This window comes from Enoplosus armatus, chromosome 2, assembly GCF_043641665.1.
Source record: "Enoplosus armatus isolate fEnoArm2 chromosome 2, fEnoArm2.hap1, whole genome shotgun sequence".
Classification (NCBI taxonomy): Eukaryota; Metazoa; Chordata; class Actinopteri; order Centrarchiformes; family Enoplosidae; genus Enoplosus; species Enoplosus armatus.
In genome coordinates, this window is record NC_092181.1 from 13,256,721 (window position 1) to 13,269,026 (window position 12,306).

The following is a 12,306-nucleotide window of genomic DNA, read 5'->3' on the forward strand; positions in this document are numbered from 1 at the left end:
TGTACCTTTAAAAAAATATATAACTAAGATGCGCCTATAACTGTATTATGAGGTTCACACTGAAGACAGAATTACAACCTGTCTTAATCAATACACCTGTGCTTCTTTGGAAGTTTAACACTAGAAGACAACAAAATCTTGGCTAAGAACATGCTTCTTTTCTAGTCCGAAAATTAAAAAAATGAAATTTGATCAATATGTACTGATGTAATTAAGTAAGAGTAGCATTAGAGGCGCAACTTTGGCTCACAGGTGGTGGCAGCTAGAAAAGCAGTGTGTGTGCACACATTGGTTTTAACATGATAAGAGTGCTACAGGGTTGACATGTATTGGACAGAACCCAGTGTTGAAAAAGTGTTGAAAAGGGCAGGCAGATGGATGAGTGCAAAGCTTCTCTCTGCACTCTGTTACATACTGTGGATGTTAGAGCTTGTCAAATTGCTTGAAAATTCTCATGTTAACTCCTCTTACCGTGTGAAATTTGCATCAATGTAGCACTTTCACTGATAAAAATAGCTCATGGAAATGCAATTTTCTAAAATGTCCACTGTAACTTTAACATTTCTCTGTGCCAAAAGGTTTATCGGATCAAACTTACCTGCTCCGGCCTCTACCACTTTCATTGCCTCCTGCGGGTTAAGAGGGACAGGGGAGAAATTAAACTTACTGTGACTCAACCGGTGAATCTGTTTGTGTTGTGTTGCCTGAATCTCAGGTGTATTTTGAAAGGAATATGAAACAAATGAAATGCAAATTCTGGAACATCACACACGCCAGAATATTTCTGAAATATTTTTACATGTTGTCTATCCTATGCTCTAATGTGTTCACTATGGATAGTCAGGATTTCTGCTGTTAAAGGGCCATTACATTCTGCCTGGTCACATGGGGGAGTGATTGAGCTAAAAAAGCCCTGACCTTTGAAAAGTTGACCTGTTTCCACACTTTGGTGTAGCATTTACTTAACTACATCAGCCCTGCATAGATTATCAGTAATAATGTGTATGTGTGTACTTTACAGTTGAAAGCCCACTTTCAAGGACCTGAACACATCATCACATCACTAGTCTCATCAGAAAGCATTAGGCTAACAAAGTGAGAAAATCTTCTTCATGTGCCTGTGCGAGTTGCCAGATTAGCTGTCACTCACTCTCTGTCTCCCCACTTCACCAAAGCTTTGCTGCCAGCATGGTTAATCGGTTGTGATAGCTATTAAAAATGGAATTCCCTGTATCTGTCTCCAGTTTACTTTAGCTGAAATCCGTGGTTAAGATGAATATATGATAACAAGGAAAAACCTTGGTAAAAAAGACCCTGGAGCAGACGGTAGAAAAGGAGGGACAACTCTTTTGTTCTACTATAAAGACCTTGAGCGAGATGAGGTAAACATACTTGCGCTTGGCTTGAGGTGAAACAATAATTCCAGAGTGGGTCAAGTGCTGAATTGTTTATGTAACAAAGCTGCTTACATTCATAAAGTTCCTGCTTTTGAACAAGAGGTGCTACATCAAAGGTACATTAAGAGATGAAATACATTATTCATGGCAAAAAGCCACAGACAGAAGTTGTGGGAAATTTTCTGCCTAATGGAAGATGATGGAGCAAGCTTGTTCAACACATATTCCAACCCCCTTTGTGTCCACAGAGTGAGTGGGCGAGTGTGTGTGTGTGTGTGTGTGTGTGTGTGTGTGGGTGTGTGTGCATGTTCCTCACCGTTTGGCCATCCTCCATCTGTTCCTTCAGCTTCTCTTCCTCCTCTGCCAACCGCTGACTCTCTGACTGCAACCTGAGACAGACACACAGTTGTGCAGAGACACACACAAAAACACATCACATCTATACTAACAATGCACTCTTAGATTATGATGCTTTTAAAGGTTCAAATTTGATGCTTAAATGTGATTACGGCCTTATTTTATGATCCTAATCAAAAGTAACTGTAACTACTGAAGGCACATTTTTTTCTAAAGCAGTATGTTTAAATTCCCCGAGAGGCCATGTGCAGTGTGTGTGTGTGTGTGTGTGTGTGTGTGTGTGTGTGTGTGTGTGTGTGTGAGGAGTTGTCTTGGAAAGCGAGGCAGAGCTGTGGACCTTTGCAATAATAAGATTGGGATCTTGGGAGTGTAGTCTTCAGGGACTTGACAACATTGTCCACTGCAATAAAGAAAAGTCTCATCCTGTCTGGCAACAGTGCTGCTGTCTGGCAACTGTGCAGGCTGGATCACTCTCTGCCTGCGAGTTCAGCACTGGTGGAATTAAAACTCAACTTTGCCAAAGCATACATAATGTACGACAGCAAAAATTACAAGAAAACAAAAATAGAAAATGCAATGCTGCAACGATCAATTATCCATGAAGTTTCAACAACACAAATACAACAAAAACGTGACACTTCTCTCATGCTCTGCCAGCTCTGCTAACTGTCTCAGGGAGTGACAGTCTCCTTGTCTCCTAGCTCTAACTTGCGCACACAACCTCACACACTGTGGCTGTACTTGTCAATGTGCTTTTCGGTCTCCTGGGCCTGGGAGCCCCACAGAGGGGAGCGCGGGCTCTCGGTGTCCGGGGAGGTTCGGGACGAGGTAGCTCCTTCCATCAACCACTGGTCTCTCAGAGACTTCCTCTAGAGTGGGAGAGAGGAGGTGAGGAAGACGAAGGAGGAGAGAGGAGAGCGAGTCAATTTTCAGTAGTATTGTATTGTGGTGATATGATTATGTTTTGTTATGCAAGAAAATTTGAATTAAAACATACAGTATACTGTGAGATGCTACAAATGTGTCAACCGTTACAGATGTTGCTACACGGTGCTGTTTATACCACAGTAGCTTTCTCTAATATCTCTGGTTGTATTAGGCCGTTGTGGGCAGCGCTGCAAATCAATGAGCAGAAGTGCTTATTGGCAATATTGGACTTTTTATGCTTTTTGCATCACTGTGATGGACTTTTGTGATTTGTGAGGTACTTCATTTGCTGGATAAGCCAAAAACAGACAGACCCATTTGTTTATTTTATTCATGAACAGTTTATGAATCGATTTTCCAGAAAACTTACTATACAATGATATATTGATATCAAGATATAAAATTACATATGCAGTGGGAGAGGATTTTATCCTTAATGCCCACTCACCAACAGTGGAACAAACTCTTTGAACTGAACATCAATTTGATTGTTTCACACGCATATTTTTGTCAGTATCTTGATATTGATTACAACTATATCAGTGTAGGTGGTCTTTTTTTTACTGGGAGCAGTTGTGAAACTGTAAAAACAGTTATTTGATAAACATAGCAAGTTCAATGACAGCTTGACCAGTATTTCATTTTTGAGGCTCACAAATATCGATATTTAAGCTGTAAAAAATCTGATAACAATATTCTGGCTGGATTTGTAAACATAAACACATAACATAAACATAAAAGTTTTTGATAAGGATCCTTGAAATGTGTTACTTTTTTATTATGACATTTTACAGTTGTAAAATAATTCGTCAATGCTCTCTGGTGGACAAACTATGTAATGTTGATAATGATATTAAATTACCTTTAGCATTGCTGTAAGTTACTACAATTTCTGGTTACCTATCGGCAGATACAGATATATCTTTGATAAGCTAATATCGTCCGATAATATCAGCCCGTAAGGCTCTAGTAACAACACACAAAAAAGAAATACAATAAACACTTTACAATAAGAAATTGTAGCACCGACTTGAATTACATTTGTTTTTACAATGAGCACTTGAAATGATGAAGGCACTTGCTACCTCTAGAAAACTTCTGGAGAAAAACTATAAATCTAGTTAACGTCCACAAGAGAAATAACATACAAACCATCAACAGTAGGCCAACAGTAAATTAACAGTAACTTAACTAGGATGTTGAATTAGGAACAGCCAGCTAAGCTCGCTAACTAGTTACTACGGTTTGGTTAGCCTGGTTAGCACTTGGCGTTAGCTGATCAGAAAAGCTCACTTAACTTGGATCGAAAAAATATAAATATCATAAAGGGAGTACCTACAGATGATGTTCCAAAATGGGTATTTTAAGAGTAGCTAGATAAAAGATGCCTGTGGCTAAGTTAAATGAAGATAACAATCTCAGTGCAACTCCAACTGCTATAGAACTGTGCCAGTAGTGGTTGCTACTAGCAACAGAATGTTCAACTGAAACCAACTGCTGAGAGAACTGTGTCCATAATCACTCCTGATTTGCTAACTAGAGCACTATGTTTCCCCTCTACCATTTTATTTTAGTGTCCAAAGTGGTCTTGAGTTTGTCACTTTTCCAGTAATAAATGAGTGATTGAGGTGGTGATTTTGGACACAGTCTCAGAGAAAGAGTAAGAGGTGGAGAGAAACAGGAGACGTAAGATGCATGGAGCAGTGACATGGCCAGAGCGAGGACTGAGATGGGAGAGGTAAATGTGCGAAATGTGGTTATTTGAGGGTGGTGAAGGTGAGAAAAAAGGTGAGAGACAGAAAGTGAGTCCATGTCACCAGTCTTCATCTCACCTATGAAACAGAGAGAATGCTAGCATGAATCTATATCATGTGTGCACTTTTTTTTATTCTCACCCTATTCCTACACCACTTCAGTAAACAGACGTGACCCAGTGAATGAGTAAGTGAATGAGTAAGTGTATTTTATGCAGATTTTGGCAAACTTTGTCATGTTTCCCTGAGCTGGACTAAAGCAAGTAAATCAGTCTACATGTACAAAGAAAAAGGTGGAAAGTTATTCAGGGTCAACGAAGGTTGGACATATTTTCATGCTACATCCAGAAATCAAAACAAAGAAATGTGGTACAACCTGCACAACCAGGAAGAGGACCCGGGAGATGAAAGTGACATGAAAATAATATTGTGATGATAGTGGTTACAGCGCCATTTGTCAGGCTTATCAAACCAAGCCTGCCATTATTTACTCAACAAATGTGTTTCCATTGCTATTTGCAGAACTTCTTCACAGACAAATAAATTACACTTTAAGGATTTGCTAAAAATGAAAGGAAACTATTTGAACCATTTGAAACTCTTCAAATGGTTGTGCAATGTACATATTAAACACTTCATTGAATTGGAAGTGGTAAAAAATGCCAAGAAGGAGAAACATAAAATAAACCAGTTGTGTTCCCCTGTACGTCAGGACTAATAACAGTGACTGCAGGGTGTGGCAGTCAGTTGACCTTGCTGAAACGAGTTCAATGCTTGTTTCGGCAAGCATCTACGCCGCTAAAGTGCCCTTGAGCCAGACAGTATTCTTGCCAGCTCCAGGAACGCTGGTCTGTAGTTGACCCTGACGAGTGGAAATAAATAGTCTGTCTGCAGGGAACTTTTTAGTAAATCTAATCTAGCAAAATAGCCAGGATTATCATTTCTAATCATAATTATGGGGCTATATGCACTGTAATCCAGTACAAAGCACTCACAGCAGCTATACTTTCTCTCTTACTGTGTAAAGCCAGGTGATGTCTGCATGCTTCTCACTTACTACTGAGGTGAAAGCATCTGAAAATCCACACCAACATGGGGCCATAGCTCCAGTCTATGGCCCCATGTTTTCAAAATCTGGCCACTGTTAGCCAGTAGCTACCTACTTAACTATAAGCGTCACAAAAACATCTCTGTGTTTTCTCCTGCAGCGCAGAACAAGCCCTGCTCTGTTCCCCTCCCCATGCCTTTGGCTGGCTGGGCCCAGCCCTCTCTAAACTTTCCTGCGGGTCAGGAGCTGTGTATAAACTGCTGCTCCCTCCTATCACATCCTTACATCTACCCTGAGGTTGGACTCAATGTCAAAGCTAATGAATGTACGAAGAGCTATGATGATATCGCCTCCTGTGAGACAGCAACTATTGAAATAATCATTAAAAATTAATCTTTGAAGCCTCTTGCAACTTTTTTTAATCTCATAAATGTCATTCATGTTTGGTGCATTCTGCACAAACTCACATGCACACACAAGTGTGGAGAGCGTATGCAGATTAGTCTCTTGTATGACAACACCAGCACACACATGCATACCTGTGTGCACACAAACCCAGGCTGCACAAATTTCACACAATTTGAGGAATGTGCCCCTGGGCAGCGTAACACAGTGGAGTAGGAAGTGGGAACGCCAATCTGGAAATGATGTGAAAACAATAGAGCAGCTCTGTGACTTGCAGAGCATGTAAACACGCACATAAAAACTGATTTCAGCAAAGGAAGGCTTGCCTCTAACCTTGCGAGACACTGACAGAACCAGGAAGTGTGAAAGGTTGTACAGTTCATCTGTGTGTGTGTGTGTGTGAGAATAGGAAATAAATGTGTCTATCTGCCTGCTAACAAGCTCGAATGGGTCTGCAGAGGATTTTAGCTGAGTTAAATTAAGGCTGCGCGAGTGTGTGAGTACATGTGTGAATGAAGGAGACAGGTTAGATCATGCTGTGCATGTTTGTCAGACCTTGAGCTGCTGTAGTCGGAGCTTCTCATCCTCCATCTCTCTCCTGGCTCTGTCCTGCTCCTCCTGCAGCCGACGCTTTTCCTGACGGAGGAGAAGAAGGAGGGAAAGAGGCAAATTGCAAAGAGAGAGAATGAATGTGGACACACATAGTTAGTGGTAGTTTGGTAGAGAGGGTGTGAGAGCAAGAGGAGTGCAGTTTTATTCAAATAAAGACAAGGATAGACTTAAAGATAACACACACATAAACAAGCTGGTACAAATGAATAAACAGGAAAGAAAGGGAAGAGACGGCAGTGAATAAAACATCATTGCGAAAAAGTAAAACAGGGACACCTGGTCAACCATCTGTCACAAGGACACTGTCACCATAGACATCAGGTACACTCTATATCCCATAATGCTCAGAGCAGCTGTCCCCATGGCAACCTTGCGTGGTTTTCGTGGGACCAGGCAGGGACACCACATTGTACATTCAATCAATTATTTAGGAGTCATGGACAGCTGAGAGAGCTTCGTCTCTTTACCCTCTCTTTCTCTGTAAAACTGCTCACCGCTGACCGTGATGAATGCAAACTTGCTTCACAGCGCAACATACACGTCAGCCGCTGGATTTGTCTATATGCAGATAAATGCATGTGTGTGTGTGTTTGTTAGTGCATGGAGACTCACAGCAATGGCCTCCAGTCGCTGTTTGTACTTGTCTGCCTCATCCATCCTGGCACCTGTGACACAACAAGACAGTTAGGGTTAGGGATCAGAGGTTAAACAAATGCTGAATCCGAGATGACTGTGTTGACTGGTTTGAGAGACTGAGCCCAGGCCATTATTTCAGATATATCCTCTGCACTGCGAATGTAAAAGTTGTCTGTGGTCTAAAGAGTGTGTGAAGAAGAGAATCAAACAGCATATCTGCATTAGTCCCCAAACTCCTTGAGTCCCATCCCTGCTACATGAAAGGATGAGGAGGCAGCTGATGAGTAGCAACTTCAGCCTTTGCTATTTGTGAAGCATGTAATTGGACAAATATCTCGGTAGCATGTTCCTATGTCTGCAGAGCCTCCATGACCCACAATCCTCCACACCATTCCCACCCTCACCACAAAAGTCTCCCCCACACCCCCATTAAGCCTTTTGTGTCTGTCTTGACACAGCCTCAGGCATCTCGAAGAAAATGAGCATAGGCATTTGTTTTCCCCTGCAGCTGACACTAAATGGGACAATATTTGAGCTCCACAAAACTCAGAGATACATGAGAGAGCATAGACTAGTCATAGCAACCAGCTCAGAGCAACTCAGTCATTAGTGAGTTCCTGCCATCACAAGGCATAACTTTTATAGAAAAACCTTCCTCCTTTAAAAAAATAAAAACTTCTCAGGAGAGAAACAACACTTATTTTGGTCCCACATGTAATTCTGCACTGGGTGGGTTCAATAAAAAAAAGGCTTTATATGATAAGAATAATTATTGTGAAAACACTGTTATTGGAAATTGTAGGTTTTTACGCAATGACAACAATAATCTTCCAGTCACTGACATTCCCAAGTGGTGTGTAAAGACTTCTGTCCTACACCTAAAACACATTAAGCCATCACAGCAACTGAGATCTCACATTTGGGGAGATCTGAGCAATACGGCGCCCTATTTCTGTAACAAATGCTACGCTGTCACAGGCGTTGTCGCTAATCGCCATCACAGAGCTTTGAAGCGCAAAACGTGTCCTTAACAATGCACACACACGCAGAACACTTTCCAGATGCATAACCTGCAAAACCTCAAACAAGCTGATGATGAACGCCAAGAGGAAGGTCAAACTTTAACGGCGAGCTCACCTTTTTTTTTAAGATTATTTTTTGGGCCATTTTCACCTTTATTGGACAGTGTCAGACGGGAAACATGTTAAGAAAGAGGGGGTATGACATGCAGCAAAGGTCACTGGGCAGAACTGAACCGGTGACACTGCAATTATGCGGCATGTAACCGCTCGGCTCCCAGGACGTTGTGTGACCTCACCTCTTACATAGAAATCCAACTGTACATTGACACTTTGGAGAAAAAACATCACGTGTAAACTTCCAAAATGAGCTTTGAAACATCAACCCTCAGCCACATTACTCATCTCTCCCCTCCCCATCCAACACTCACATACTCTACTACAAATGAGGTTTCTCATTTATGCCTGAAGGCACCTCAGAAGAGCTGATGCTATTGTTGCTCCTTCAATATGGTAGATCTTTCATGGCCTTGAGGGTGTTAGTTAACATTGTGAGAAACTTCTCCTTACCAACACCTAAAGGATCCCTTCGACGCCCTCAAGGTGAGGGGTGGGTGGGTGGGGGGGGGGTCACAGGGGAAAAGGGCCCACATAAAACAATATAAAAATGTAGGTGTACTGTGTATGGAGGGGAAAACAAAGGGATGAAAGAGGAAGAAGGAATGTGAAAAAATGTGATGGAGAAACAACCTCTAGCATGCCTTTCATTACACTGGAGTTCTCTCAAGAACTGAGGTGGAGAGACAGATAGGAAGGATCAGCTGAAAGACACATGAGAATATATATATATATACACAGAATATATATGGAGAGATTGAGAGACAAGAGAGACCCTTCAAGAGAAACAGAGGTGCGAAGAGACAAAATCTCATTTTGGCAGTGTTTTGAATGACTGGAGGTGCAGTGACAGCTTACAGTATAAGCCTCCGTAGGGAGTGGAGGCTTGTGTCTCATCAGGGCTCCAGGAGAGCGCCTAGAATAGCAGCCAGAGATAAACAAGCAAACACAAACAGAGGCTTTGATGAGGAGGTATTGAGGAGCTCCCCATAGACACACACTGACTTCGATAATTAGACATGATACAGGAGGGTAGAGACGGGAAGGCTGACAAAGTCAAAAAGTTAAGAGACAGACAAAGTCAAGATGTTTGGAGAGAAGAGCGGCAGAGAATGAGAAGACGAGAGGGGAATGAGGTGACAGCAACTGTAGCAACTGGTTTGAGATTCAGATCCCCAAATGTCCAAAAAACAGGGGACAACTTGTGACACAAACGTTACAACAAATGTTGCACCGGACAGACAGAAAACAAGAGATTGTTCAAGAATCAGAAGTACAGAGAAATTATAGATAAAAATGTACTCTGTTTCCTTTAAGACCCTGATCATTTTCAAGCAAACTCAGGTCAATCTGCTCTCAGGTAAAGCCAAATGTGATTTTGCAATCTTGGATAGTTTCATTTAAAGGATTGTCGAAAGCCCAAAGAGCCCAAACTACACAGCTCTTCATTTTAATAAAATATATATTGTACAGATCTTTCTTATTTTATCTTTTTATATTTTTATTGCAAATGTTTCTATTTTCTACTTGTATTCTTGCTTTTTACAGTACTTGATTTGTATTTCTCTCCACCGTACTTATTCATGCACCAATATACAATATAACCTTGTATATGAAAACCTACTTGGCAACAAACCCGATTCTGATGTTTTTTTTTATTTCTTATTCCTTGAATCATCTTGTATCCCCCTCAGACTTTTCTTGGGACCCCCTGGAAGGAACCTCAGGAAGAGCAACAGAGGATATTTAAAATCATTCAGGATTTGCTATAAATTTTCTCTTCTTTATTGGGCAGTGTCCACATTACAAAACCAATCAGAAGTGTTATAAATGTGAAATCTTTACTTTAACCAGGAATCTTTGCACCTTAACTGTGAATTTTCACACGACTCCCACAATCCTCTTGTGGTACTCAGAAGGCAGAGCAACCCACAAACGTCCCAACATGGACCCAACAAAAAACTGCACTTGTTCACTGCACTCTTGCTCCTGTTAATGCACAATACATACAATAATCTCAGAACCAGCTAAACAGCTGTAGTAAAACACCAGTATGGCACATGGCCATGAACACAGCACAGACACTGGTTCACCTGTAACAAATGTTAAATGCCAACCCAGATGGATGAAATGACTGAAGCCTCAGTTCCATTGAAACTGACAGTTTCTTGATTCTCAAGGCAATAATGTGTGTCCTACACAAACGCTTGCTAGTTGAGCAATTGTAGGCTGTCTGACCTCAGTGGTATGACCTCCCAAACACTAGTCTCTCCCAGTTTACATCTCCCAGTCTCTGTCTCTCCCTCCACATACCCCACTCACACTTAGTTACACGATGGACTGAAGGTGCTACGGCCAAAGACAAAAGAGAAGAGTAGAATCAGGAGGAATGGAAGAGACAAATACATTGTATATTAGTGCTGCAATGATTAGTTAATTAATTGATTAGTCAATTTGCATACATTTTAATTTGTCATATTTGGTGTAAAAGCACAGGTGTTAATAACATTAATGGTGGCTCTGTCCCAGTAAGCCGGGACAGTGTGACGGTGAGCCAGCATGTACAACACCAGGACCCTGAAACTGAAGCAGCTAAATGGAATTTAGCCATCATTCATTTTTCCTACTGGGACATGTCAAAATGTCTTCTGTGAAAAACACCTATTCTCAGGAAGGCCTTTTCCAGTATTTTCAAACATGTTAGACTAAACAATTAACTAATGATTATTTTATTCTTTTTTTTAACAAAATGTCAGAAAATAGCAAAGGATGCCCATCACAATTTCCTAGAACCCAAGGCGACATCTTCACATGGCTTGTTTTGTACGACCAAAAGTCCAAAATCCAATGAGATTTAGTTTACGATCAATTGAAACAAAGAATTCAGCGATGCATTCATAGAACACTGCCGGACTCACGATAGACAGTTTAAAAAATACATCTTAATAGTGTGTAAAGGAGGGTCAAGGAACTTTTTACTAAGTCCAGCTGCCTCTCAGTCACTCAGCCTTACCGCAGACTGTCAGCATTGTTTCTTTGCACACATTCCTCTTGCCTGGTCCAAATGTATATTTGCCTTCGGTGTATATTTGCATGTTTATATAACAATGTATATTTGAGTAGTGGGGTGCCATGAAGGCTATATGCTGAGTGCTGGTGTAGTGACATTAGCTCTGTGGGAACAGATGGAAGAACAGTGGGGTGCCTGGAATGAAAAACTATAAGAATCATTTAGTATCACAGCTCACTGCTAGTGGATTTCTCTGACACACACACACACACACACACACACACAGTGCACAACTGACTGTATATAAGAATGAAAATGGGAATCGTAAGCACTACTACAACAAAATACCAACAGACCTTCTCCACAAACTGTTTTGGAGTTCAGCTAGATCCAAATCACAGTGTGTGTAAAGTCTTCATTATTTTCAAACTGAGCAAAATACCACAAAAGCCAAAGCATTAGCATTTCATTTTCTGAGGGCTTAAAAAGAAGGTCCCTGGAAAGACTGTGGGTGAGGCAATCTGTAAAAATCAGTGTGATCTGATAGGTAGCATTTACATACCACCAATGCCTGTTTTGCTCTGTATTACCTGGCATGTAGAGCATATAACATCAGAGGCGGCATACAGTAGCTAAACCAGATGAGAGGTAGATATGTTGTCTATATGCAAAGCACGTTTCAGAAATTTAAATCCTATTTCACAATACCCGACAGTATGGAATCAGGAACCAGCTTTTAAAATACAATATTCCAGCATGGATACGGGTGCCCATGTTGTTAGAAAGGTACAGGGTTGTTGACTTTGACTTCACAAGGAGGGACAGGGGCTGCAGTGGAGCATGAAATCTGTGAACTGTCGGTCATGAAACTCTAAGTCTGTGACACAGGGCACCTTTCAGTCCATTTCCATCGATTAATTGGTTCATTGCTTTGTCTATAAGATGTCCAAGTAAATAGTCAAAGTGCCTGTTATAATTTCAGCCCAAAGAGATCTATTCAAATTGCTTGTTTTATTCGACAAAC

At 41.1% G+C, this 12,306-nt stretch overlaps 1 protein-coding gene across 1 annotated transcript in view; it reads right to left on the minus strand.

The window, feature by feature from the left end:
- Nucleotides 1-12,306, minus strand: part of palm3 (paralemmin 3) — a 30,464-nt gene that overhangs the window by 3,413 nt on the left and 14,745 nt on the right. The window contains exons 2-6 of the mRNA XM_070925643.1: nucleotides 7,113-7,165; nucleotides 6,444-6,524; nucleotides 2,496-2,623; nucleotides 1,714-1,786; nucleotides 599-629 (exon numbers count right to left, since the gene is read on the minus strand). Of these exons, the coding sequence (XP_070781744.1) occupies nucleotides 599-629; nucleotides 1,714-1,786; nucleotides 2,496-2,623; nucleotides 6,444-6,524; nucleotides 7,113-7,157 (358 nt within the window). The 5' untranslated portion in view covers nucleotides 7,158-7,165. The remainder of the gene's footprint in view (nucleotides 1-598; nucleotides 630-1,713; nucleotides 1,787-2,495; nucleotides 2,624-6,443; nucleotides 6,525-7,112; nucleotides 7,166-12,306) is intronic.